Below are 27,329 nucleotides of genomic sequence, written 5' to 3'. Positions count from 1 at the left end.
ACTTTAGTTCCAACTTCTACAGGAATTTATATAGTTCTAAGTACTGTGAGATTTCCACAACTATTTTTTTTTTTTTTTTGACTCTGGGGGATGTGAAATCAATTGGTGGGCTGACAAGGAAACAGTGTGATGACTCTATTATAGTTGAAGAGATAATTTATGCTATTGAACACCTTAGAAATAATACGTCTCCTGGGACTGATGGTACAGTGGGGCAAAAAAGTATTTAGTCAGCCACCAAGTTCTCCCATTTAAAAAGATGAGAGAGGCCTGTAATTTTCATCATAGGTACACTTCAACTATGACAGACAAAATGAGGAATCGTTTAGCTACTAGACTAGAAACACAAATGAACTCAATTTTTTTATCCGTTATTTTACCGGGTAAGTTGACTGAGAAACACGTTCTCATTTGCAGCAACGACCTGGGGAATAGTTACAGGGGAGAGGAGGAGGATGAATGAGCCAATTGGAATGAAACACATTGACTAAATTAAAGAGGTTCCAAGGTTGACATGAATAAATGCACATTCTATTCATCGACTTAGTTATTTTCATTTTAAAATATCCAAATCATATACTGAACATCTAAGGATGCAATATATCAAAGTTCATGATCAAAACAAAATACACATTTTAACATAACACATTTTATTTAATTTCTCAAGTAGGTCTATTTAAAAAAAATAACTTTAATGCATGCCATTTCATTTAATGGTCATAAAAACACATTTTAAAATCAAAAACACAAGTCAGAACACAGCCTCTCTATTCTCTCGTGTGATTTCAGGTCCTCTGACTGGGAAAATGTCTTTCCACAATGAGAGCAGTGGTATGTCTTCTCCTCCTGTGTGTTAGTATGTTGGAAAGACTTTTCTCCTGTGTGTGTCCTCTCATGCTTTTTCAGGTTCCATGATCGGGTAAAACTCCTTTCACACTGGGAACATTGGTAAGGCTTTTCTCCTGTGTGTATTCTCTCATGCATTTTCAGGCTCCCTCGATAGATAAAACTCTTTTCACAATGGGAACATTGGTAAGGCTTTTCTCCTGTATGTATTCTCTTGTGCATTTTCAGACTCCGTAAATGAGTAAAATGATTTCCACAGTGGGAACAGTGGTGTCGTCCTGTTGGTTTGGGCATCTCTCGGTCTGGTTCCCCTGAAGGACTCTTCCTGCTGTCAGAGTGAGGGTCTGGTTCCCCTGAAGGACTCTTCCTGCTGTCAGAGTGAGGGTCTGGTCTCTCCCCTACCAGAGACAAACATATCATTTAATTAAACAGAGAACTGAAGGAAACCTCCACATGATAAAACGGTCTAATCCAAAAAGGTTGAATCCAGACTATATCCCACAATAGCCAGAGATCAGTCTTCACAACATTTCATAATACAAAATAAACTTGGTGAGATTTAATGATGTAGAGATGCAAATCTAATCCTGCTCTCATGAATGTCTTGTTTACAGGCTGAACAGAGCTCTATAATAATAGATAATGTCATGTATACAGGCTGAGCAGAGCTCTATAATAATATATAATGTCATGGTTACAGGCTGAACAGAGCTCTATAATAATAGATAATGTCATGTTTACAGGCTGAACAGAGCTCTATAATAATAGATAATGTCATGTTTACAGGCTGAGCAGAGCTCTATAATAATAGATAATGTCATGTTTACAGGCTGAGCAGAGCTCTATGATAATAGATAATATCATGGTTATCCATGAAGACGAACAAATTCACAGGGGCCATACTTGCGAACAGTCGAACACCACTAACAATAAGCAAACATTTACATTTAAACAGGTTCTCCTGCTCAACATTAAAATAGTTGATTGACTTGCATGTGACAGAACGCTAAATTGTATCTGGTCCCATCAGATAACATGGCACAAGTTAGCATTACGCTAACCTAACCAGGAGGCAGTGATTTATATCATGTTCCAAATTCTTCAGTCTATCAAAGATCTTAGACTTTAGATCCACTAACCAATGGAATTTCTTAAAATTAGGTCAACCCTGGACACGAGAGGGGTATTTTAAACCTACAAATTCAAAGTTTCCTTTCGTTCAGTTGCTATGTAACAAAATGTTGTGTTTCAATATTGAACTGATGCATCCTTGACTAGACTACTAGCTACTGCTAAAGTTGACTAGACCACCAGCTACCGCTAACGTTGACTAGACTACCAGCTACCGCTAACTAGACTACCAGCTACCGCTAACTAGACTACCAGCTACCGCTAACGTTGACTAGACTACTAGCTACCGCTAACGTTGACTAGACTACTAGCTACTGCTAACTAGACTACCAGCTACCGCTAACGTTGACTAGACTACTAGCTACTGCTAACTAGACTACCAGCTACCGCTAACGTTGACTAGACTACTAGCTACCGCTAACTAGACTACCAGCTACTGCTAACGTTGACTAGACTACTAGCTACCGCTAACTAGACTACCAGCTACCGCTAACGTTGACTAGACTACTAGCTACTGCTAACTAGACTACCAGCTACTGCTAACGTTGACTAGATTAGAATACCAACTTTTTATTAAAACATTTTTTGGGGGGGGGCGAGAGTACATACCGGGACAGCAGTAATGATCATAGTCTTTCAGCGAAGCTCCATTCTTTGTTAATAAAAGTCCAGAATGTATTTTGACATTATTAAGCTCGAAAAAGGAGAATCTCCATATTCAACATCTCCTGTAAGTCCAGGTTCTGGTTCAAACGTTAGGCTCGCTCAGTCCATTATTAGCCTACATAGTGTCGTTTTTACAATTCCTACATTAAAATAAATAAATACATACATGCTCTCGATGAGGCAGCTGTAGAACTTTTTGAGGATCTGGGGACCCATTGGCAAATCTTTTCAGTCTCCTGAGGGGGAAAAGGTTTTGTCGTGCCCTCAGCTGGTGCTGCTCTCGATGAAGGATACAGTATACATTATATACAATTAAGATGAGTAATGCGTAGATACGTAAACATTCTTAGAGTGGCATTATTAAAGTGACTAGTGTTCCATTTATTATAGTGGCCAATGATATCAAGTCTGTAGATAGAAGCTGTTTTTCAATCTCTCTGTCCCAGCTTTGATGCACCTGTACTGACCTCGTCTTCTGGATGGAAGCGGGGTGAACAGGCAGTGGCTCAAGTGGTTAATGTCCTTGATGATCTATTTTCCTTTCCTGTGACATTGGGTGCTGTAGGTGTCCTGTAGGGCAGGTAGTTTGCCCCCGGTGATGCGTTGTGCAGACCGCACCACCCTCTGGAGAGCATTGCGGTTGTGGGCTGTGCAAGTTGCCGTACCAGGCGGTGAAACGGCCCGACAGGATGCTCTCAAATGTGCACCTGTAAAAGCTTGTGAGGGTTTTGGGTGACAAGCCACATTATTTTCAGCCTCCTGAGTTTGAAGAGGCACTGTTGCACCCTCTTCACCACACTGTCTGTGTGGGTGGACCATTTCAGTTAGTCGGTGATATGAACACAGAGGAACTTAAAACCTTTCACCTTCTCCACTGCTGTCCCGTCGATGTGGATAGGGTTGTAGACAAAAAAAATGTGCTTTTCTTTCCAAAACAAGGACCTTTCAAATTGACCCCAAACTTTTGAACGGTAGTGTATTGTTCATGTCAAATACTTAGAAATACTTGAGCTGGATATATTCTTCTCAACTTTTGGATAATGGAACCAATGGAACACTTTTGGATAATGGAACCAATGGAACACTTTTGGATAATGGAACCAATGGAACACTTTTGGATAATGGAACCAATGGAACACTTTTGGATAATGGAACCAATGGAGCACTTTTGGATAATGGAACCAATGGAACACTTTTGGATAATGGAACCAATGGAACACTTTTGGATAATGGAACCAATGGAAGCTAACAATATTATATATGAGATGAATAAGGAGAAGCATGTGTTGATTGATTAGTGAAATATTTTTATGAGTGACAATTGAAAACAAACTTTACATCTACTACACATCTGTATTTAGGCAATTTCTGATTAATTCAGTCAAATAAACAGAAAATATCACAATATTTCAAAATAAGCATCTAGGCCTATACTGCTCCTACAAGTAACAATACACAGATGTATATAATGAACAGACTAGGTCTATACTGCTCCTACATGGTGTAACAATACATCATGTAGATGTATATAATGAACGTTCACTAGATATTGAGATTTATATTAAAAGATATGTTGCTTTGATAAAATGCTTCTTACTAAATTCATAACATTTCTAGGTTAAAAATCAAGAAATGCACATTCTACTAATCTATTTAATAATTGTAATTTTAAAATATCCAAAATCATATTTTTCATATTAACATTTAATAAAAATAAAAAAAACATACGTCAGTACACAGCCTCTCTATTCTGTCATGTGATTTCAGGTCCTCTGTCCAGGAAAGTATGTTAAGATTTCTCTCCAGAGTGTATTCTCTTCTTATGTTTGTTCAGGCTTCCTAACTGGGTAAAACGCATTCCACAATGGGTGCAGTGGTGTGGCTTCTCCCCCGTGTGTGTCCTTTCGTGTGATTTTAGGTCCTGTGATCGTGAAAATCTCTTTCCACAGTGGGAACATTGGAACGGCTTTTCTTCTGTGTGTATTACATTATGGTTGTTCAGGTTCCCTAACTGGGTAAAACTCTTTCCACACTGGGAGCAGTGGTAAGGCTTTTCTCCTGAGTGTATTCTCTTATGTTTGTTCAGGGTCCCTAACTGGGTAAAACTTTTCCCACACTGGGAGCAGTGGTGTGGTTTCTCCCCAGTGTGTGTCATCTCATGTGATTTTAGTTCCTGTGACCGTGAAAATCTTTTCCCACACTGGGAACATTGGAAAGGCTTTTCTCCTGTGTGTTTCATCTGATGTTTTTTTAGGTTCCCTAACTGGGTAAAATCCTTTCCACACAGGGCACAATGGTGTGGCTTCTCCCCTGTGTGTGTCCTCTCGTGTGATTTTAGGTGATGCAATCCTGAAAATTTCTTTCCACACTGGGAACATTGGAAAGGTTTTTCTCCTGTGTGTATTCCTTTATGCTTTTTCAGGCTCCCCAACTGGGTAAAACTCTTTCCACACTGGGAGCAGTGGTGTGGCTTCTCCCCTGTGTGTGTCCTCTCATGTGATTTTAGGTGCTGTGATCGTGAAAATCTCTTTCCACACTGGGAACATTGGAAAGGCTTTTCTCCTGTGTGTATTCCTTTATGCTTTTTCAGGTTCCCTAACAGGGTAAAACTCTTTCCACACTGGGAGCAGTGGTGTGGCTTCTCTCCTGTGTGTGTCCTCTCATGCTGTTTCAGCTTCCATAACCACTTAAAACTCAAATTACACTGGGAGCAGTGGTGTCGTCTCACTGGTTTGGGCGTCTCTGGGTCTGGTTCACCTGAAGGACTCTTCTTTCGTCTCTCAGAGCGAGAGTCTGGTCTCTCTCCTGCCAAAGACAGAGTATTTAGTTAAACAGAGAGACCTGAATGAAATCTCCTGCTCTTCCTATGAGGTTTAATCCATTACCCTGTTGTAAAATATAGTGGCGCAGGAGGAGATGGCTGCGTTTTACAGGCTCTTAACCAATTGTGTATTTGTGTGTGTTCTGTCACATTATTTGTAACTTAGTTTGTACATAATGTTTCTGTCACAGTCTACTGCTGCTCTTTAATTATTTGTTTTTATTCATCTATTTGCTACTTAACACTTATTTTTCTTAAAACTGCCTTGTCGGTTAAGGGCTGGTTGTGTTCCTGTTGTATTCGGTACCTGTGACAAATAAAACCTGATTTGATGACCTAGATCCCTCATTATTCAACTTTACGTTTGGATCCTGGATGCCGATTGGTTAATAACAGTTCCATTTGAATTATCCCTACACATCCACTGTTCCACAGCCCTGCCAGGAAATGCATCAACTAATCTCCACTGGAAAAAAAACATATTGTATAATCTAGTGGCCAATTGTTGGCTGGCTACTAGAATGGTACATAAGGGGTTAAGTTAAGATGGGTCTAGAATGGTACATAAGGGGCTAATATTGGGTTAGAATGGTACATAAGGGGTTAAGATGGGGCTAGAATGGTAGATAAGGGGTTAAGATGGGTCTAGAACGGTACATAAGGGGCTAATATGGGGCTAGAATGGTACATAAGGGGTTAAGATGGGGCTAGAATGGTACATACAGGGTTAAGATGGGGCTAGAATGGTAGATAAGGGGTTAAGATGGGTCTAGAACGGTACATGAGGGGCTAATATGGGGCTAGAATGGTACATAAGGGGTTAAGATGGGGCTAGAATGGTAGATAAGGGGTTAAGATGGGGCTAGAATGGTACATAAGGGGTTAAGTTAAGATGGGGCTAGAATGGTACATAAGGGACTAATATTGGGGTAGAATGATACATAATGGGTTAAGATGGGGCTAGAATGGTAGATAAGGGGCTAAGATGGGGCTAGAATGGTAGATGAGGGGTTAAGATGGGGCTAGAATGGTATGCAACAAGTGTTTTGTTTAATTCTCTTTTCTATGGCAAAATTAAGTTACTGTTGTGTTTTCTGCAACATAATATAATTACCAGTATGCCTATAGGGTTACTCACACTCAAACCATGAAATGGAAAAAGTGTGAGATGCTAAACTTAATTTAATGCTGCAATATAATAACCTGTTTATATTTTCCCCATAAACAATGACTTGACTCAGGTCTACATTTGATATTACCATAATAAAGTTTAGAAACTTTTGTTTAGGTTTGGTGTGGATATTATAGGACTATGGTTTGGTGTGGATATTATAGGACTATGGTTTGGTGTGGATATTATAGGACTATGGTTTGGTGTGGATATTATAGGACTATGGTTTGGTGTGGATATTATAGGACTATAGTTTGGTGTGGATATTATAGGACTATGGTTTGGTGTGGATATTATAGGACTATGGTTTGGTGTGGATATTATAGGACTATGGTTTGGTGTGGATATTATAGGACTATGGTTTGGTGTGGATATTATAGGACTATGGTTTGGTGAGGATATTATAGGACTATGGTTTGGTGTGGATATTATAGGACTATGGTTTGGTGAGGATATTATAGGACTATGGTTTGGTGTGGATATTATAGGACTATGGTTTGGTGTGGATATTATAGGACTATGGTTTGGTTATTATAGGGCTTATCTATGGTTTGGTGTGGATATTATAGGGCTTAGTTATGGTTTGGTGTGGATATTATAGGACTATGGTTTGGTGTGGATATTATAGGACTATGGTTTGGTGAGGATATTATAGGACTATGGTTTGGTGTGGATATTATAGGACTATGGTTTGGTGAGGATATTATAGGACTATGGTTTGGTGTGGATATTATAGGGCTTAGCTGTGGTTTGGTGTGGATATTATAGGGCTATGGTTTGGTTATTATAGGGCTTATCTATGGTTTGGTGTGGATATTATAGGGCTTAGTTATGGTTTGGTGTGGATATTATAGGACTATGGTTTGGTGTGGATATTATAGGACTATGGTTTGGTGAGGATATTATAGGACTATGGTTTGGTGTGGATATTATAGGACTATGGTTTGGTTATTATAGGGCTTATCTATGGTTTGGTGTGGATATTATAGGGCTTAGTTATGGTTTGGTGTGGATATTATAGGACTATGGTTTGGTGTGGATATTATAGGACTATGGTTTGGTGAGGATATTATAGGACTATGGTTTGGTGTGGATATTATAGGACTATGGTTTGGTGTGGATATTATAGGACTATGGTTTGGTGTGGATATTATAGGGCTTAGCTGTGGTTTGGTGTGGATATTATAGGGCTATGGTTTGGTTATTATAGGGCTTATCTATGGTTTGGTGTGGATATTATAGGGCTTAGCTGTGGTTTGGTGTGGATATTATAGGACTATGGTTTGGTGTGGATATTATAGGGCTTAGCTGTGGTTTGGTGTGGATATTATAGGACTATGGTTTGGTGAGGATATTATAGGACTATGGTTTGGTGTGGATATTATAGGACTATGGTTTGGTGTGGATATTATAGGACTATGGTTTGGTGAGGATATTATAGGACTATGGTTTGGTGTGGATATTATAGGACTATGGTTTGGTGTGGATATTATAGGACTATGGTTTGGTGAGGATATTATAGGACTGTGGTTTGGTGTGGATATTATAGGACTATGGTTTGGTGTGGATATTATAGGACTATGGTTTGGTGTGGATATTATAGGACTATGGTTTGGTGAGGATATTATAGGACTATGGTTTGGTATGGATATTATAGGACTATGGTTTGGTGTGGATATTATAGGACTATGGTTTGGTGTGGATATTATAGGACTATGGTTTGGTGAGGATATTATAGGACTATGGTTTGGTGTGGATATTATAAGACTATGGTTTGGTGTGGATATTATAGGACTATGGTTTGGTGAGGATATTATAGGACTATGGTTTGGTGTGGATTTTATAGGACTTTGCTATGCGTTCCAACTGACTCTGACAGTTGAACTTGAGGTGGGGAAGAATGTTTCAAGCCAAACATAGTTACTCCTTTAATCTAACAATATAATGTTTGGACTTCATAGCAATCCCAGAAGGCCTGAATCATGGAGTCACTGTTCGTTTTACACTTAGGACATGACTCTGCCGTTGAGCTGTAGAATTTGAATAAACAGAAGAAAATAAATTCAAGAAGGGTACAGACTTTCTATTGGTACTGTATGTACAAATATAGATGTGGAGACACAACACAGTTGGCCCCGGGGAGAGTAACAACCATTATAACATAAAAAGAGGGTTAATATGTAAATACATCTTAAGCTTCCAGAGTTGATAGTCCATAATGTTCCATTGTCCATAACGGAGTTGAGTTCCAGAGTCCACAGCGTTCCATTGTCTATAGCGGAGTTGAGTTCCAGAGTCCACAGCGTTCCATTGTCTATAACGGAGTTGAGTTCCAGAGTCCAAAGCGTTCCATTGTCTATAACGGAGTTGAGTTCCAGAGTCCACAGCGTTCCATTGTCTATAACGGAGTTGAGTTCCAGAGTCCACAGCGTTCCATTGTCTATAACGGAGTTGAGTTCCAGAGTCCACAGCGTTCCATTGTCTATAACGGAGTTGAGTTCCAGAGTCCACAGCGTTCCATTGTCTATAACGGAGTTGAGTTCCAGAGTCCACAGCGTTCCATTGTCTATAACGGAGTTGAGTTCCAGAGTCCACAGCGTTCCATTGTCCATAACGGAGTTGAGTTCCAGAGTCCACAGCGTTCCATTGTCTATAACGGAGTTGAGTTCCAGAGTCCACAGCGTTCCATTGTCTATAACGGAGTTGAGTTCCAGAGTCCACAGCGTTCCATTGTCTATAACGGAGTTGAGTTCCAGAGTCCACAGCGTTCCATTGTCTATAACGGAGTTGAGTTCCAGAGTCCACAGCGTTCCATTGTCTATAACGGAGTTGAGTTCCAGAGTCCACAGCGTTCCATTGTCTATAACGGAGTTGAGTTCCAGAGTCCACAGCGTTCCATTGTCTATAACGGAGTTGAGTTCCAGAGTCCACAGCGTTCCATTGTCTATAACGGAGTTGAGTTCCAGAGTCCACAGCGTTCCATTGTCTATAACGGAGTTGAGTTCCAGAGTCCACAGCGTTCCATTGTCTATAACGGAGTTGAGTTCCAGAGTCCACAGCGTTCCATTGTCTATAACGGAGTTGAGTTCCAGAGTCCACAGCGTTCCATTGTCTATAACGAAGTTGAGTTCCAGAGTCCACAGCGTTCCTTATAAGTGGCTATTTTAGGTCGTCAGATTAGTTCAAATGCTAATTTCACAGACACTCACAACTTTGAATGAAAAACATGGAGTGAAATGTATCTAACTGTTCAAAACATGAAAAACATATTTGTAAACACACATTTTGACCACAAAATGTGTACAATTTTTTTAATATCTGCTTATTTTGGGGGAATTTAAAACATTAACTTCTGTTACAATAGGTTAAGAAAAGAAACAGTGTTAGTGTTTGACAGAAATGATCAATTTTCCATAATTTCCAAAATGGGGAATGTTGGTGTTTTTAGACTGAGCTAACATATGGAAGTGTTTTAAGATGGTGATGCCATTGATCATTTAGCCATTAGATTTAGAATTGTAGGATCCCTTTAGGCTACTTCTATAGCCCATAGAAACGCATTTTAGTAACACACTCATAAATGGCAAAAAAGACAGTCAAAATGTTGATTAATTAGGAATCAGGTTTTGAAGTGTCTGTCCTAGATCTAGCAGATATAACAGATCAGGAAATATTTTTTGTTTTTTTCGGCACACATTTAACCCCTTATTTCTGTTGGCACAAAACTAACTCCATCGGATTTTAAATAACATGTGGTAATTATTTTTTTAAATTACATTTCATCCAGATCAAAATTAGATTAAAAAAAGTATCCTTCCTTGTCTCGTCTTCCCTGTATTTAAGATATTACTCACTGTTGTTAATCAGATCTCCTTTCTCCTCTTCTTCCAATGTGACAGTCACCTCCCCCAATCCAAAAACGGCATCCTCCTCCTCTTCTTTTACTGTGACATCCTCCTCCTCTTTCACTCTGAACGCGTCTTCATCTTGTGTCAATTTAACCTCTTTCTCTTCTTCTTTCACTGTAACAGCCTCAACCTCTGTTTTTACTGTGACATCCTCTTCTTCCTTCTCCTCTTTCACGACAATGTTCAGCCCCAGAGCTTCTTTCTCCGTCCAGCAGACCCCCTCTTCAGAAGGTGGGGAGTCGTTTGGTGAGCTCATGGTTGGGATGTTAGCTAGACAGCTAGCTAGTTAGTTAGTTAGTGACAAGACTAGAACTACTTCTAATTTACCCAGCTAGCTAGCTAGCTAACAACAACGTAAATATTACATTCAATGGTGTAACTAGCTAATAGATACGACAAGTGTGTTTAAAACACAGTGGCTAATTTACAACGAAAGCATTTAAAGATCTGCAATTTTATCGTCTATGTTGTCTAGTAAGATACCGAGGTGCTCGAAAGCTACGGAGGTGAATAACTCGCTGTTGTTGTTTGAAGAAGCGTCCCGTCCATTAGATTATACGTCACACCGGCAGCATTGCCCTGAAACAGGCACATCGCCACCTGCTGGGTGGGAGGGTAACACAGTCAAGGGACATTTCCATTTTGGTTAATACTCACTGTAGAAACATCTGTTGGGTTGGTAGAATGTGAAACGACCCACCTCATTGGTTAATATTCACTGTAGTAGAAACGTCAGGTTTGTATAATGTGGAAAGAACCACCTCATTGGTTAATATTCACTGTAGTAGAAACATCTGTTGGGTTGGTAGAATGTGGAACGACCCACCTCATTGGTTAATATTCCCTGTTGTAGAAACATCTGTTGGGTTGGTAGAATGTGGAATGACCCACCTCATTGGTTAATATTCACTGTAGTAGAAACATCGGGTTGGTAGAATGTGGAACGACCCACCTCATTGGTTAATATTCCCTGTTGTAGAAACATCTGTTGGGTCTGTAGGATGTGGAAAGACCCACATCATTGGTTAATATTCACAATAGTAGAAACATCTGTTGGGTTGGTAGAATGTGGAAAGACCCACCTCATTGGTTAGTTTTCTCTGGGTAATGAGTAATGCCGTTTAAAGGCAGTGGTCCATTTTGAACCCACAACTCCCTCCCTGTTTTTCAACTAGTCGCTCAGTACAGCACCGTTAATATTTAATTGACCGTTCTAGTACTTTTCCATACTGAACACAGCTCAGTACTGTGACACCGTGTAGGAGCAGTTTGGACCTACTCAGTACTGTTACACCGTGTAGGAGCAGTTTGGACCTACTCAGTACTGTTACACCGTGTAGGAGCAGTTTGGACCTACTCAGTACTGTTACACCGTGTAGGAGCAGTTTGGACCTACTCAGTACTGTTACACCGTGTAGGAGCAGTTTGGACCTACTCAGTACTGTTACACCATGTAGGAGCAGTTTGGACCTACTCAGTACTGTTACACCATGTAGGAGCAGTTTGGACCTACTCAGTACTGTTACACCGTGTAGGAGCAGTTTGGACCTATTCAGTACTGTTACACCGTGTAGGAGCAGTTTGGACCTATTCAGTACTGTTACACCGTGTAGGAGCAGTTTGGAGCTACTCAGTACTGTTACACCATGTAGGAGCAGTTTGGACCTACTCAGTACTGTTACACCGTGTAGGAGCAGTTTGGACCTATTCAGTACTGTTACACCGTGTAGGAGCAGTTTGGAGCTACTCAGTACTGTGACACCGTGTAGGAGCAGTTTGGACCTACTCAGTACTGTTACACCGTGTAGGAGCAGTTTGGACCTACTCAGTACTGTTACACCGTGTAGGAGCAGTTTGGAGCTACTCAGTACTGTGACACCGTGTAGGAGCAGTTTGGACCTACTCAGTACTTCTTTCTACCAACCCAACAGATGTTTATGTTACAGTGAATATTAACCACTGAGGTGTGTGGAAGCCAATTGTTTACAAGTGCCTGTTATTATTCCAGTTTCTGTTCTAACCTGGAAAATCTCTCCTGATGTTCTGACTGACACGTTGTGTTATACACCTTCCAGCCATCCATCCTTTCACCCACTCAGAAGAGCTCTCCTGATGTTCTGACTGACACGTTGTGTCGTCTACCTTCCAGCCATCCATCCTTTCAGCCACTCAGAAGAGTTCATTTCTGTAAGTACATAGATGTTTATGTATATAATCAATGTCCTACCAACAGGATATTAAAAACTGTAATATCTTATGTTTCACAGAGTCGTGACTGAACGACGATATGAATAACATACAGCTGGCGGGATACACTGTATCGGCAGGATAAAACAGCAGCCTCTATTAAGACAAGGGGTGGCGATCTGTGTATATTTGTAAACAACAGCTGGGTGCACAATATCTAAGGAAGTCTCAAGGTTTGCTCGCCTGAGGTAGAGTATCTCATGATAAGCTATAGACTCCACTATCTACCGAGAGAGTTTTAACATATTCTTCATAGCTGTCTATTTACCACCACAAACCGATGATGGCACTAAGACCCCACTCAATGAGCTGTATAAGGCCATAAGCAAACAGAAAAACGCTCATCCAGAGGCGGCGCTCCTAGTGGCCGGGGACTTTAATGCAGGGAAACTCAAATCCGTTTTACCTCATTTCTACCAGCATGTTAAATGTGGAACCAGAGGGGGGGAAAAAAACTCTAGTCCACCTTTACTCCAAACAAAGCGACACGTACAAAGCTCTCCCTCGCCCTCCATTTGGCAAATCTGACCATAATTCGATCCTCCTGATTCCTGCTTACAAGCGAAAACTAAAGCAGGAAGCACCAGTGACTCGACCAATAAGAAAGATGCTTCTGAAGCCGATGCTAAGCTACAGGACTGTTTTGCTAGCACAGACTGGAATATATTCCAAAATTCTTCTGATGGCATTGAGGAGTACACCACATCAGTCACTGGCTTCATCAATAAGTGCATCGATGACGTCGTCCCCACAGTGACTGTCCGTACATACCCCAACAGGCAACATTCGCACTGAGGTGCCGCTTTCAAGGTGCAGGACTCTAACCCGGAAGCTTATAAAAAATCTTGTTATGCTCTCTGATGAACCATCAAACAGGCAAAGCATCAATACAGGACTAAGATCAAATCGTATTACACCTGCTGCGATGCTCGTCAGATGTGGCAGGGCTTGCAAACTATCACAGACTACAAAGAGAAGCACAGCCGAGAGCTGCCCAGTGGCACGATGAGCTAAATAACTTCAATGCTCGCTTCGAGGCAAACAACACTGAAACATGCATGAGAGCATCAGCTGTTCCAGACGACTGTGTGATTATGCTCTCCGCAGCCGATGTGAGTAAGACTTTTAAACAGGTCAACATTCACAAGGCCGCAGGGCTAGACGGGTTACCAGGACGTGTACACTAAGCATACGCTGACCAACTGGCAAGTGTCTTCACTGACATTTTCAACCAGTCCCTGACTGAGTCTGTAATACCAACATGTTCCAAGCAGACCACCATAGTCCCTGTGCCCAAGAACACTAAGGTAACCGTCCTAAATGACTACCGACCCATAGCACTTTGAAAGGCTGGTCATGGCTCACATCATCACCATTATCCAAGAAACCCTAGACCCACGGCGATTTGCATACCGCCCCATGCAATCTCTATTGCACTCCACACTGCCCTTTCATACCTGAACAAAAGGAACAACTATGTGAGATTGCTATTCATTGACTGCAGCTCAGCATTCAAAACCATAGTGCCCTCAAAGCTCATCAATAAGGACCCTAGGACTAAACATCTCCCTCTGCAACTGGATCCTGGACTTCGTGACGGGCCGCCCCCAGGTGGTGAGGGTAGGTAACAACACATCCTCCACGCTGGTCCTCAAATGGGTGCCCATCAGAGGTGCGTGCTCTCCTGTACTACCTGTTCACTCATGACTGCACTGCCAGGCACAACCCCACCATCAACACCATCATTAAGTTTGCCGATGACACAACAGCCTGATCATCGACAACGACGAGACAGCCTACAGGGAGGGGGTCAGAGACCTGACGGTGTGGTGCAAGGACAACAACCTCTCCCTTAACGTGATCAAGACAAAGGAGATGATTGTGGACTACAGGAAAAAGAGGACCGAGCATGCCCCCGTTCTCATCGACAGGGATTTAGTGGAGCAGGTTGAGAGCTTCAGGTTCCTTGGCGTCCACATCACCAACACACTAACAGAGGGCACAACCAAACCTATTCCCCCTCAGGAGACTGAAAAGATTTGGCATGGGTCCTCAGATCCTCAAAAGGTTCTACAACTGTACCATTGAACATCCTTACGGGTTGCATCACTGCCTGGTATGGCAACTGCTCGACCTCCAACCGCAAGGCACTACAGAGGGTAGTGCGTACGGCGCAGTACATCACTGGGACCAAGCTTCCAGCCATCCAGGACTTATATACCAGGCGGTGTCAGGGGAAGGCCCTAAAAATGTTCAAAGACTCCAGCCACCCTAGTCATAGACTGCTCTCTCTGCAACCGCACAGCAAGCAGTACCGGAGCTGCAAGTCTAGGTCCAAGAGGCTTTTAAACCGTTTCTACCCTCAAGCCATAAGACTCCTGAACATCTAATCAAATGACTACCCAGACTATTTGCATTGGCCCCCTTTTACACTGCTGCAACTCTGTTATTATCGATGCATAGTCACTTTAATAACTCTACCTACATGTACATATTACCTCAATTACCTCAACTAACCGGTGCCCCTGCACATTGCCTGCCCCTGTGTATAGCCTCCACATTGACTCTGTCCCGGTACCCCCTGTATATAGTCTACACATTGACTCTGTACTGTTACCCCCCTGTATATAGCCTCCACATTGACTCTGTCCCGGTACCCCCTGTATATAGCCTCCACATTGACTCTGTACTGGTACCCCCTGTATATAGCCTCCACATTGACTCTGTCCCGGTATCCCCTGTATATAGCCTCCACATTGACTCTGTCCCGGTATCCCCTGTATAGAGCCTCCACACTGACTCTGTACCGTAATACCCTGTATATAGCCTCCACATTGACTCTGTCCCGGTACCCCCTGTATATAGCCTCCACATTGACTCTGTCCCGGTACCCCCTGTATATAGCCTCCACATTGACTCTGTCCCGGTACCCCCTGTATATAGCCTCCACATTGACTCTGTACCGGTACCCCCTGTATATAGCCTCTGTCCCGGTACCCCCTGTATATAGCCTCCACATTGACTCTGTCCCGGTACCCCCTGTATATAGTCTCCACATTGACTCTGTACCGGTATCCCCTGTATATAGCCTCCACATTGACTCTGTACCGGTACCCCCTGTATATAGCCTCTGTCCCGGTACCCCCTGTATATAGCCTCCACATTGACTCTGTCCCGGTACCCCCTGTATATAGCCTCCACATTGACTCTGTCCCGGTACCCCCTGTATATAGCCTCCACATTGACTCTGTCCCGGTATCCCCTGTATATAGCCTCCACATTGACTCTGTCCCGGTATCCCCTGTATATAGCCTCCACATTGACTCTGTCCCGGTACCCCCTGTATATAGCCTCCACATTGACTCTGTACCGGTACCCCCTGTATATAGCCTGTCCCGGTACCCCCTGTATATAGCCTCCACATTGACTCTGTCCCGGTACCCCCTGTATATAGCCTCCACATTGACTCTGTCCCGGTATCCCCTGTATATAGCCTCCACATTGACTCTGTCCCGGTATCCCCTGTATATAGCCTCCACATTGACTCTGTCCCGGTATCCCCTGTATATAGCCTCCACATTGACTCTGTACCGTAATACCCTGTTTAAAGGGTGTACCGGGACAGAGGGGAAAGGCTTTTCTCCTGTGTGTATTATATTATGATTGTTCAGGCTCCCTAACTACAAAAAAACTATTTTCACACTGGAAGCAGTGGTATGGTTTCTCCCACGTGTGTGTCCTCTCGTGTGATTTTAGTTGCTGTGTACTGTGTTTTCCTAAGACACAATGGTGTGGCTGGCTTCCGGGTTAAGTGAGTAGTGTGTCAAGAAGCAGTGAGCTGTATAAAGAGAAGCATGTGTTGATTGATTAGTGAACATTTTTAATGAGTTAGAATTGAAAACAAACTTAACATCTACTACACATATGCACATTAGGCAATTTCTGGTTCATTCAGTCAAACAAACATATATAATAAAAAAAATAAAAATAAGCACCTATAATGTATAATGTAACAATACACAGATGTATATAATGAATGTCCACTAGTGCCGTTCCACATTATATTTATATTCAGACAACAATATGTTCCATTAATCAAATCAGCACCTGTGTTTTCTCTGACATGGTGGAATAATACTGATGGGAACATTCATGAGGAAGTGAGTGTTCTTCGTGTCAAAAAAATTGTCAACGTCATCAGAACAACGTCATCAAATGTTCATAAACCTTTTAGGGTGAAGACTAGTATACACATTAACTCAATTCATGTCATTTCTAGGTTAAAATCAAGAAATGCACATCCTACTAATCTATTTAATAATTGTTATTTTAAAATATCCAAATCATATTTTTTTATATCAACATTTAATTTTAAAAACTACCTCTAAAACATAAGTCAGAACACAGCCTCTCTGTTCTGTCATGTGATTACAGGTCCTCTGACTGGGAAAGTATGTTAAGATTTCTCTCCAGAGTGTATTCTCTTCTTATGTTTGTTCAGACTTCCCAACTGTGTAAAACTCTTTCCACAATGGGTGCAGTGGTGTGGTTTCTCCCCCGTGTGTATCATGTGATTTTAGGTCCTGTGATCGTGAAAATCTCTTTCCACAGTAGAAACATTGGAAAGGCTTTTCTTCTGTGTGTATTATATTATGGTTGTTCAGGTTCCCTAACTGTATAAAACTCTTTCCACACTGGGAGCAGTGGTAAGGCCTTTCTCCTGTGTGTATTCTCTTATGTTTGTTCAGGGTCCCTAACTGGGTAAAACTCTTTCCACACTGGGAGCAGTGGTGTGGTTTATCCCCTGTGTGTTTCATCTCATGTGATTTTAGTTCCTGTGATCGTGAAAATCTCTTTCCACACTGGGAACATTGGAAAGGCTTTTCTCCTGTGTGTATTCCTTTATGCTTTTTCAGGTTCCCTAACAGGGTAAAACTCTTTCCACACTGGGAGCAGTGGTGTGGCTTCTCCCCTGTGTGCATCCTCTCATGCTGTTTCAGCTTCCATAAAAACTTATAACTCAAATTACACTGGGAGCAGTGGTGTCGTCTCCCTGGTTTGGGCGTCTCTGGGTCTGGTTCCCCTGAAGGACTCTTCTTCCGTCTGTCAGAGTGAGAGTCTGGTCTCTCTCCTGCCAAAGACAAGAGTATTTAGTTATTAAACAGAGAGACCTGAATGAAATCTGCTCTTCCTATGAGGTTTAATCCATTGCCCTGATGTAAAATATAGTGGCGCAGGAGGAGATGGCTGCCGGTAAACAGGCTCTTAACCAATTGTGTTATTGTGTTGTTGTGTTGTTGTGTTGTTGTGTTCTGTCACGTTATTTGTAACATAATGTTTCTGCACACAGCAGTCTACTGCTGCTCTTTAATTTCTAGTTGTTTTTATTCATCCATTTGTTACTTAACTCTTATTTTTCTGAAAACAGCTTGTTGTTGTTTATTAAGGCCTTGTGGTAATTCCTGTTGTATTCGGCAGATGTGACAAATAAAATCTGATTTGATGACTAGATGCCTCATTATTCAACTTTACATTTGGATCCTGGATGCCGATTGGTTAATAGCCATTAGTTATTCACAATACTACCCGGGTAATGGCGCTTACCAGTTCCATTTGAATCATTCCTACACATCCACTGTCCCACAGCCCAGCCAGGAAATGTATCAACTAATCTCCACTGGAAAAAAGCATCTTGTATAATCCTGTCCTAGCTATGTGTCTCTACAACAAAGCATCTTGTATAATCCTATCCTAGCTATGTGTCTCTACAGCCATTTTGTATAATCCTATCCTAGCTATGTGTCTCTACAGCCATTTTGTATAATCCTATCCTAGCTATGTGTCTCTACGGCCATTTTCTATGTAAAATAACATCTGTATAGAACTAATTTTGAACATTTATTATTGAATAGAAATGTTTTATGTAAATCTCCCTTCAAATCTCCCTTCAATTACTATAATGACACCTAGTGGCCAATTAAGTTAAGATGGGGCTAGAATGGTAGATAAGTGGTTAAGATGGGGCTAGAATGGTGCATAAGGGGTTAAGATGGGGCTAGAATGGTACATAAGGGGTTAAGATGGGGCTAGAATGGTACATACAGGGTTAAGATGGGGCTAGAATGGTACATACAGGGTTAAGATGGGGCTATAATGGTACATACAGCGTTAAGACGGGGCTATAATGGTACATACAGGGTTAAGATGGGGCTATAATGGTACATACAGGGTTAAGATGGGGATATAATGGTACATACAGGGTTAAGATGGGGCTAGAATGGTACATACAGGGTTATGATGGGGCTAGAATGGTACATAAGGGGCTAAGATGGGGCTAGAATGGTAGATAAGGGGTGGAGATGGGGCTAGAATGGTACATACGGGTGGAGATGGGTCTAGCATGGTACATAAGGGGGGAAGATGGGGCTAGAATGGTACATACGGGGTGAAGGTGGGGCTAGAATGGTACATAAGGGGTTAAGCTTGGGCTTCAGTTGAACAGTGATTAGAACAGGTGATAGGAGCCTACTGGAAGATGAATAAAGACAGTTTTCAACAGTTCTTCATAGATGTATACCTTTTCCCTTCGGGATTTATATCTTTGCATTTGTGGATATAAACCTTTAGATTTACAGTTTATTTCACCCTTTTACCCTTATCAAGCCCTATAATATCCTCACCAAACCATAGTCCTATAATATCCTCACCAAACCATAGTCCTATAATATCCACACCAAACCATAGTCCTGTAATATCCTCACCAAACCATAGTCCTATAATATCCTCACCAAACCACAGTCCTATAATATCCACACCAAACCATAGTCCTATAATATCCACACCAAACCAAAGATAAGCCCTAGAATATCCACACCAAACCATAGTCCTATAATATCCTCACCAAACCATAGCTCTATAATATCCACACCAAACCATAGTCCTATAATATCCACACCAAACCATAGCTCTATAATATCCACACCAAACCATAGTCCTATAATATCCACACCAAACCATAGTCCTATAATATCCTCACCAAACCATAGCTCTATAATATCCACACCAAACCATAGTCCTATAATATCCACACCAAACCATAGCTCTATAATATCCACACCAAACCATAGTCCTATAATATCCACACCAAACCATAGCCCTATAATATCCTCACCAAACCATAGCTCTATAATATCCACACCAAACCATAGTCCTATAATATCCACACCAAACCATAGCTCTATAATATCCACACCAAACCATAGTCCTATAATATCCACACCAAACCATAGTCCTATAATATCCACACCAAACCATAGATAAACCCTAGAATATCCACACCAAACCATAGCTCTATAATATCCACACCAAACCATAGTCCTATAATATCCACACCAAACCATAGTCCTATAATATCCACACCAAACCACAGTGGACTCCTGGTAAAACCATACAGTGGACTCCTGGTAATACCATATAGTGGACTCCTGGTAAAACCATACAGTGGACTCCTGTTAATACCATACAGTGGACTCCTGGTAAAACCATAAAGTGGACTCCTGGTAAAACCATACAGTGGACTCCTGTTAATACCATACAGTAGACTCCTGGTAAAACCATAAAGTGGACTCCTGGTAAAACCATACAGTAGACTCCTGGTAAAACCATACAGTGGACTCCTGGTAAAACCATACAGTGGACTCCTGGTAAAACCATACAGTGGACTCCTGTTAATACCATACAGTAGACTCCTGGTAAAACCATAAAGTGGACTCCTGGTAAAACCATACAGTGGACTCCTGGTAAAACCATAAAGTGGACTCCTGGTAAAACCATAAAGTGGACTCCTGGTAAAACCATAAAGTGGACTCCTGGTAAAACCATACAGTGGACTCCTGGTAAAACCATACAGTGGACTCCTGGTAAAACCATACAGTGGACTCCTGGTAAAACCATACAGTGGACTCCTGGTAAAACCATACAGTGGACTCCTGGTAAAACCATACAGTGGACTCCTGGTAAAACCATACAGTGGACTCCATACAGGTTTCTGCACACAGCAGTCTACTGCTGCTCTTTAATTTCTAGTTGTTTTTATTCATCCATTTGTTACTTAACTCTTATTTTTCTGAAAACAGCTTGTTGTTGTTTATTAAGGCCTTGTGGTAATTCCTGTTGTATTCGGCAGATGTGACAAATAAAATCTGATTTGATAACTAGATGCCTCATTATTCAACTTTACATTTGGATCCTGTTAATAGCCATTAGTTATTCACAATACTACCCGGGTAATGGCGGTTACCAGTTCCATTTGAATCATTCCTACACATCCACTGTCCCACAGCCCAGCCAGGCCATTTATAAACTAATCTCCACTGTCCCACAGCCCAGCCAGGCAATTCATAAACTAATCTCCACTGTCCCACAGCCCAGCCAGGAAATGTATCAACTAATCTCCACTGGAAAAAAGCATCTTATATAATCCTATCCTAGCTATGTGTCTCTACAGCCATTTTGTATAATCCTGTCCTAGCTATGTGTCTCTACAACTCAGCCATTTTGTATAATCCTATCCTAGCTATGTGTCTCTACAGCCATTTTGTATAATCCTATCCTAGCTATGTGTCTCTACAGCCATTTTGTATAATCCTATCCTAGCTATGTGTCTCTACAGCCATCTTGTATAATCCTATCCTAGCTTGGTGTCTCTACAGCCATTTTGTATAATCCTATCCTAGCTATGTGTCTCTACAACTCAGCCATTTTGTATAATCCTATCCTAGCTATGTGTCTCTACAACTCAGCCATTTTGTATAATCCTATCCTAGCTATGTGTCTCTACAACTCAGCCATTTTGTATAATCCTATCCTAGCTATGTGTCTCTACAGCCATTTTGTATAATCCTATCCTAGCTATGCGTCTCTACAGCCATTTTGTATAATCCTATCCTAGCTATGTGTCTCTACAGCCATTTTGTATAATCCTATCCTAGCTATGTGTCTCTACAGCCATTTTCTATGTAAAATAAAATCTGTATAGAACTAATTTTGAACATTTATTATCGAATAGAAATGTTTTATGTAAATCTCCCTTCAAATCTCCCTTCAATTACTATAATGATGCCTAGTGGCCAATTAAGTTAAGATGGGGCTAGAATGGTAGATAAGTGGTTAAGATGGGGCTAGAATGGTGCATAAGGGGTTAAGATGGGGCTAGAATGGTACATAAGGGGTTAAGATAGGGCTATAATGGTACATACAGGGTTAAGATGGGGCTAGAATGGTACATACAGGGTTATGATGGGGCTAGAATGGTACATAGGGGGCTAAGATGGGGCTAGAATGGTACATAGGGGGCTAAGATGGGGCTAGAATGGTAGATAAGGGGTTAAGATGATGCTAGAATGGTACATACAGGGTGAAGATGGGGCTAGACTGGTACATAAGGGGGGAAGATGGGGCTAGAATGGTACATACGGGGTGAAGATGGGGCTAGAATGGTACATAAGGGGTTATTAAGCTTGGGCTTCAGTTGAACAGTGATTAGAACAGGTGATAGGAGCCTACTGGAAGATGGATAAAGACAGTTTTCAACAGTTCTTCATAGATGTATACCTTTTCCCTTCGGGATTTATATCTTTGCATTTGTGGATATAAACCTTTAGATTTACAGTTTATTTCACCCTTTTACCCTCATCATTTATCAAGCCCTATAATATCCTCACCAAACCATAGCCCTATAATATCCTCACCAAACCATAGTCCTGTAATATCCTCACCAAACCATAGTCCTATAATATCCTCACCAAACCATAGCCCTATAATATCATCACCAAACCATAGTCCTGTAATATCCTCACCAAACCATAGTCCTATAATATCCTCACCAAACCATAGTCCTATAATATCCACACCAAACCATAGTCCTATAATATCCACACCAAACCATAGTCATATAATATCCTCACCAAACCATAGTCCTATAATATCCACACCAAACCATAGTCCTATAATATCCACACCAAACCATAGTCCTATAATATCCTCACCAAACCATAGTCCTATAATATCCACACCAAACCATAGTCCTATAATATCCACACCAAACCATAGTCCTATAATATCCTCACCAAACCATAGTCCTATAATATCCTCACCAAACCATAGCCCTATAATATCCTCACCAAACCATAGTCCTGTAATATCCTCACCAAACCGTAGTCCTATAATATCCACACCAAACCGTAGTACTATAATATCCTCACCAAACCATAGCCCTATAATATCCTCACCAAACCATAGCCCTATAATATCCTCACCAAACCATAGTCCTGTAATATCCTCACCAAACCATAGTCCTATAATATCCACACCAAACCATAGTCCTATAATATCCACACCAAACCATAGTCCTATAATATCCACACCAAACCATAGTCCTATAATATCCACACCAAACCATAGTCCTGTAATATCCACACCAAACCATAGTCCTATAATATCCACACCAAACCATAGTCCTGTAATATCCACACCAAACCATAGTCCTATAATATCCTCACCAAACCATAGTGGACTACTGGTAAAACCATACAGTGGACTCCTGGTAAAACCATACAGTGGACTCCTGGTAAAACCATACAGTGGACTCCTGGTAAAACCATACAGTGGACTCCTGGTAAAACCATACAGTGGACTCCTGGTAAAACCATACAGTGGACTCCTGGTAAAACCATACAGTGGACTCCTGGTAAAACCATACAGTGGACTCCTGGTAAAACCATACAGTGGACTCCTGGTAAAACCATACAGTGGACTCCTGGTAAAACCATACAGTGGACTCCTGGTAATACCATATAGTGGACTCCTGGTAATACCATATAGTGGACTCCTGGTAATACCATACAGTGGACTCCTGGTAATACCATATAGTGGACTCCTGGTAATACCATCCAGTAGACTCCTAGTAATACCATATAGTGGACTCCTGGTAATACCATACAGTGGACTCCTGTTAATACCATATAATGGACTCCTGGTAATACCATACAGTGGACTCCTGGTAATACCATACAGTGGACTCCTTTTAATACCATATAGTGGACTCCTAGTAATACCATATAGTGGACTCCTAGTAATACCATATAGTGGACTCCTAGTAATACCATATAGTGGACTCCTAGTAATACCATATAGTGGACTCCTAGTAATACCATACAGTGGACTACTAGTAATACCATATAGTGGACTCCTGTTAATACCATATAGTGGACTCCTAGTAATACCATATAGTGGACTCCTAGTAATACCATACAGTGGACTACTAGTAATACCATACAGTGGACTACTAGTAATACCATACAGTGGACTACTAGTAATACCATACAGTGGACTCCTAGTAATACCATACAGTGGACTACTAGTAATACCATATAGTGGACTCCTGTTAATACCATAGCGTTCCTTATAAGTGGCTATTTTAGGTCGTCAGATTAGCCCAAATGCTAATTTCTCAGCCAACTCACAACTTTGAATGAAAAACATGGAATGGAGGAAATGTATCTAAATGACTGTTCAAAACATGGAAAACATATTTGTAAACACAAATTTTGACCAAAAAATGTGTAAAAATGTTGTAATATCTGTTTATTTGGGGGAATTTAAAACATTAACTTGTGTTACAAAAGGTTAAGAAAATAAACAGTGTTACTGTTTGACAGAAATGATCCATTTCCATAATTTCCAACATGGGGAATGTTGGTGTTTTTAGACTGAGTTAACATATGGAAGTGTTTTAACATGGTGATGCCATTGATCATTTAGCAATTTGCAACAACAATTTTTTTTTTTAACTATGCAAGCCAGTTAAGAACAAATTCTTATTTTTACAATGACAGCCTACCCCAAGCAGACCCTCCCCTAACCCGGGAGACGCTGGGCCAATTGTGCGCCGCCCTATGGGACACACATTTAACCCCTTATTTCTGTTGGGACAAAACGAACTCCATCGGATTTTAAATAACCTGTGGAAATTATTATTGTATACATTTCATCCTGATCAAAATTATTCTTCCTTGTCTTGATTCTGTCCTCTTCATCATTTGAAGTCAGACATGAGTTGATTTTTGATTTAATGTGATGTCAAGCAAAGCACCACAGAAAGAGATATTCAGATGTTTACAAATGTTGTGAAAAAATGTAATGGGAAGCATTTGATCCATTAACGTTTTGTTGGCCGCCCCCGTCTCCTTGTAGCTTTAGCGATTCCTACAGTACAGAACTATTAACGTGTAGAACTTCAGTAAATACCACTTTAAAACCACACATCGGTTCAACAACTGCAGAGTTTGGACCCCTGTGTTTAAGATATTACTCACTGTTGTTAATCAGAATTCCTGTCTCCTCTTCTTCTTCCTCCTCCAATGTGACAGTAATCTCCCCCACTTCCTTCATTCCAAAAACGTCTTCCTCTTCTTTCACGGTGACAGACATCTCCCCCTCCTCCCCCTCTTTCTCTTCCTCTTCTTTTACTGTAACATCCTCCTCCTCTTTCACTCTGAACGTGTCTTCCTCTTCTGTCAATTTAACGTCTTTCTCTTCTTCTTTCACTGTAACAGCCTCAACCTCTGTTTCTTGTTTTACTGTGACATCCTCTTCTTCCTTCTCCTCTTTCACGACAATGTTCAGCCCCAGAGTTTCTTTCTCCGTCCAGCAGACCCCCTCTTCTTTAACAGGAGGAGAGTAGCTTAGTGAACTCATGGTCTGGGATGTTAGTTAGTTAGCTAGTTAGCATTAGTGACTAGACTAGCACTGCTAATTTACCCAGCTAGCTAGCTAACAACAACGTAAATATTAAATTGGGTAACTAACCAGGAGATACGACAAGTGTGTTTAAAACACACTGGCTAATATACAACGAAAGCATTTAAAGATCTGCAATTTTATCGTTTATGTTGGCTAGTGAGATACCGAGGTGCTCGAAAGCTACGGAGGTGAATAACTCGCTGTTGTTTGAAGAAGCGTCCCGTCCATTAGATTATACGTCACACTGGCAGCATTGCCTGAAACAGGCACATCGCCACCTGGTGGCTGGGAGGGTAACACAGTCAAGGGAAATGTTTATTTTATTTTGAGACACTTAGTTTTTTCATTCATTTATTTATATCATATTATTATATTGAGACGTATAAAGAAAAGCATGTGTCGATTAGGGAATATCTTTAATGAGTGAGAATTTAAAACAATTTACTTCTGCACATTTAGAAAATCAAACAAACAGATAATATCCCAATAAGGCAGCTAGGTCCAAACTGCTCCTACACGGTGTAACAGTACTGAGTAGGTCCAAACTGCTCCTACACGGTGTAACAGTACTGAGTAGGTCCAAACTGCTCCTACACGGTGTAACAGTACTGAGTAGGTCCAAACTGCTCCTACACGGTGTAACAGTACTGAGTAGGTCCAAACTGCTCCTACACGGTGTAACAGTACTGAGTAGGTCCAAACTGCTCCTACACGGTGTAACAGTACTGAGTAGGTCCAAACTGCTCCTACACGGTGTAACAATACTGAGTAGGTCCAAACTGCTCCTACACGGTGTAACAGAACTGAGTAGGTCCAAACTGCTCCTACACGGTGTAACAGTACTGAGTAGGTCCAAACTGCTCCTACACGATGTAACAGTACTGAGTAGGTCCAAACTGCTCCTACACGGTGTAACAGTACTGAGTAGGTCCAAACTGCTCCTACACGATGTAACAGTACTGAGTAGGTCCAAACTGCTCCTACACGATGTAACAGTACTGAGTAGGTCCAAACTGCTCCTACACGATGTAACAGTACCAACCCAACAGATGTGTCTACTACAAAGAATACTAACCAATGTGGTGGAGGCCAACTTATTGTTAACGTGTGTTCTGTTCTAAACTGGGAACAAACTAAAGAAGTAAACTCATTTAAATAAAAGGTCAAAGACTGTCAAAACCCTCCTGATGTTCTGACTGACACGTTGTGTCATCCACCTTCCATTCACCCACTCAGAATAGCCCTCCTGATGTTCTGACTGACACGTTGTGTCATCCACCTTCCAGCCATCCATTCACCCACTCAGAAGAGCTCATTTCTGGAAGTACATAGATGGACAGTTGAAGTCGGAAGTTAACATACACCGTAGCCAAATTCATTTAAACTCCAGTTTCTCACAATTCCTGACATTTAATCCTAGTAAATATTCGTTGTCTTAGGTCAGTTAGGATGACCACTTTATTTTAAGAATGTGAAATGTCAAAATAATAGTAGAGAGAATAATTTATTTCAGATTTTATATCATTCATCACATTCCCAGTGGGTCAGAAAGTTTACATGCACTCAATTAGTATTTGGTAGCATTGCCTTTAAATTGTTTAACTTGGGTCAAACGTTTAGGGTAACCTTCCAAAAGCTTCCCACAATAAATTGGGTGAATTTTGGCCCATTCCTCCTGACAGAGCTGGTGTAACTGAGTCAGGTTTGTTGGCCTCCTTGCTCGCACACGCATTTTCAG

General features: G+C 41.2%; 2 protein-coding genes across 4 annotated transcripts; both read right to left on the bottom strand.

Moving 5' to 3' along the window:
* Positions 1-629: 629 nt before the first annotated feature.
* On the bottom strand, positions 630-11,134 carry LOC118938407 (gastrula zinc finger protein XlCGF57.1-like). Of its 3 annotated transcripts, XM_036942267.1 has the most exons (3): positions 10,490-11,134; positions 5,347-5,448; positions 630-1,244 (listed from the first exon to the last, which is right to left on the bottom strand). In XM_036942267.1, the coding sequence occupies exons 1-3, from the start codon at positions 10,797-10,799 to the stop codon at positions 739-741; spliced, it is 918 nt and encodes a 305-aa protein (XP_036798162.1). In that variant the 5' UTR covers positions 10,800-11,134; the 3' UTR covers positions 630-738. The 3 variants fall into 3 exon arrangements, with proteins under 3 accessions (XP_036798162.1, XP_036798163.1, XP_036798161.1); XM_036942268.1 differs by lacking the exon at positions 5,347-5,448 and having other exon boundaries at positions 10,490-11,128; XM_036942266.1 differs by lacking the exon at positions 630-1,244 and having other exon boundaries at positions 3,930-5,448; positions 10,490-11,131.
* Positions 11,135-16,649: 5,515 nt separating this feature from the next.
* Positions 16,650-25,809, bottom strand: LOC118938414 (zinc finger protein 3-like). The gene is made up of 2 exons (XM_036942286.1): positions 25,165-25,809; positions 16,650-17,921 (listed from the first exon to the last, which is right to left on the bottom strand). The coding sequence occupies exons 1-2, from the start codon at positions 25,544-25,546 to the stop codon at positions 17,278-17,280; spliced, it is 1,026 nt and encodes a 341-aa protein (XP_036798181.1). The 5' UTR covers positions 25,547-25,809; the 3' UTR covers positions 16,650-17,277.
* Positions 25,810-27,329: the final 1,520 nt, after the last annotated feature.

The sequence above is a fragment of the Oncorhynchus mykiss genome, chromosome 13 (genome assembly GCF_013265735.2).
Source record: "Oncorhynchus mykiss isolate Arlee chromosome 13, USDA_OmykA_1.1, whole genome shotgun sequence".
NCBI classification, from domain to species: Eukaryota; Metazoa; Chordata; class Actinopteri; order Salmoniformes; family Salmonidae; genus Oncorhynchus; species Oncorhynchus mykiss.
This window is presented reverse-complemented; position numbering and strand designations above follow the sequence as displayed.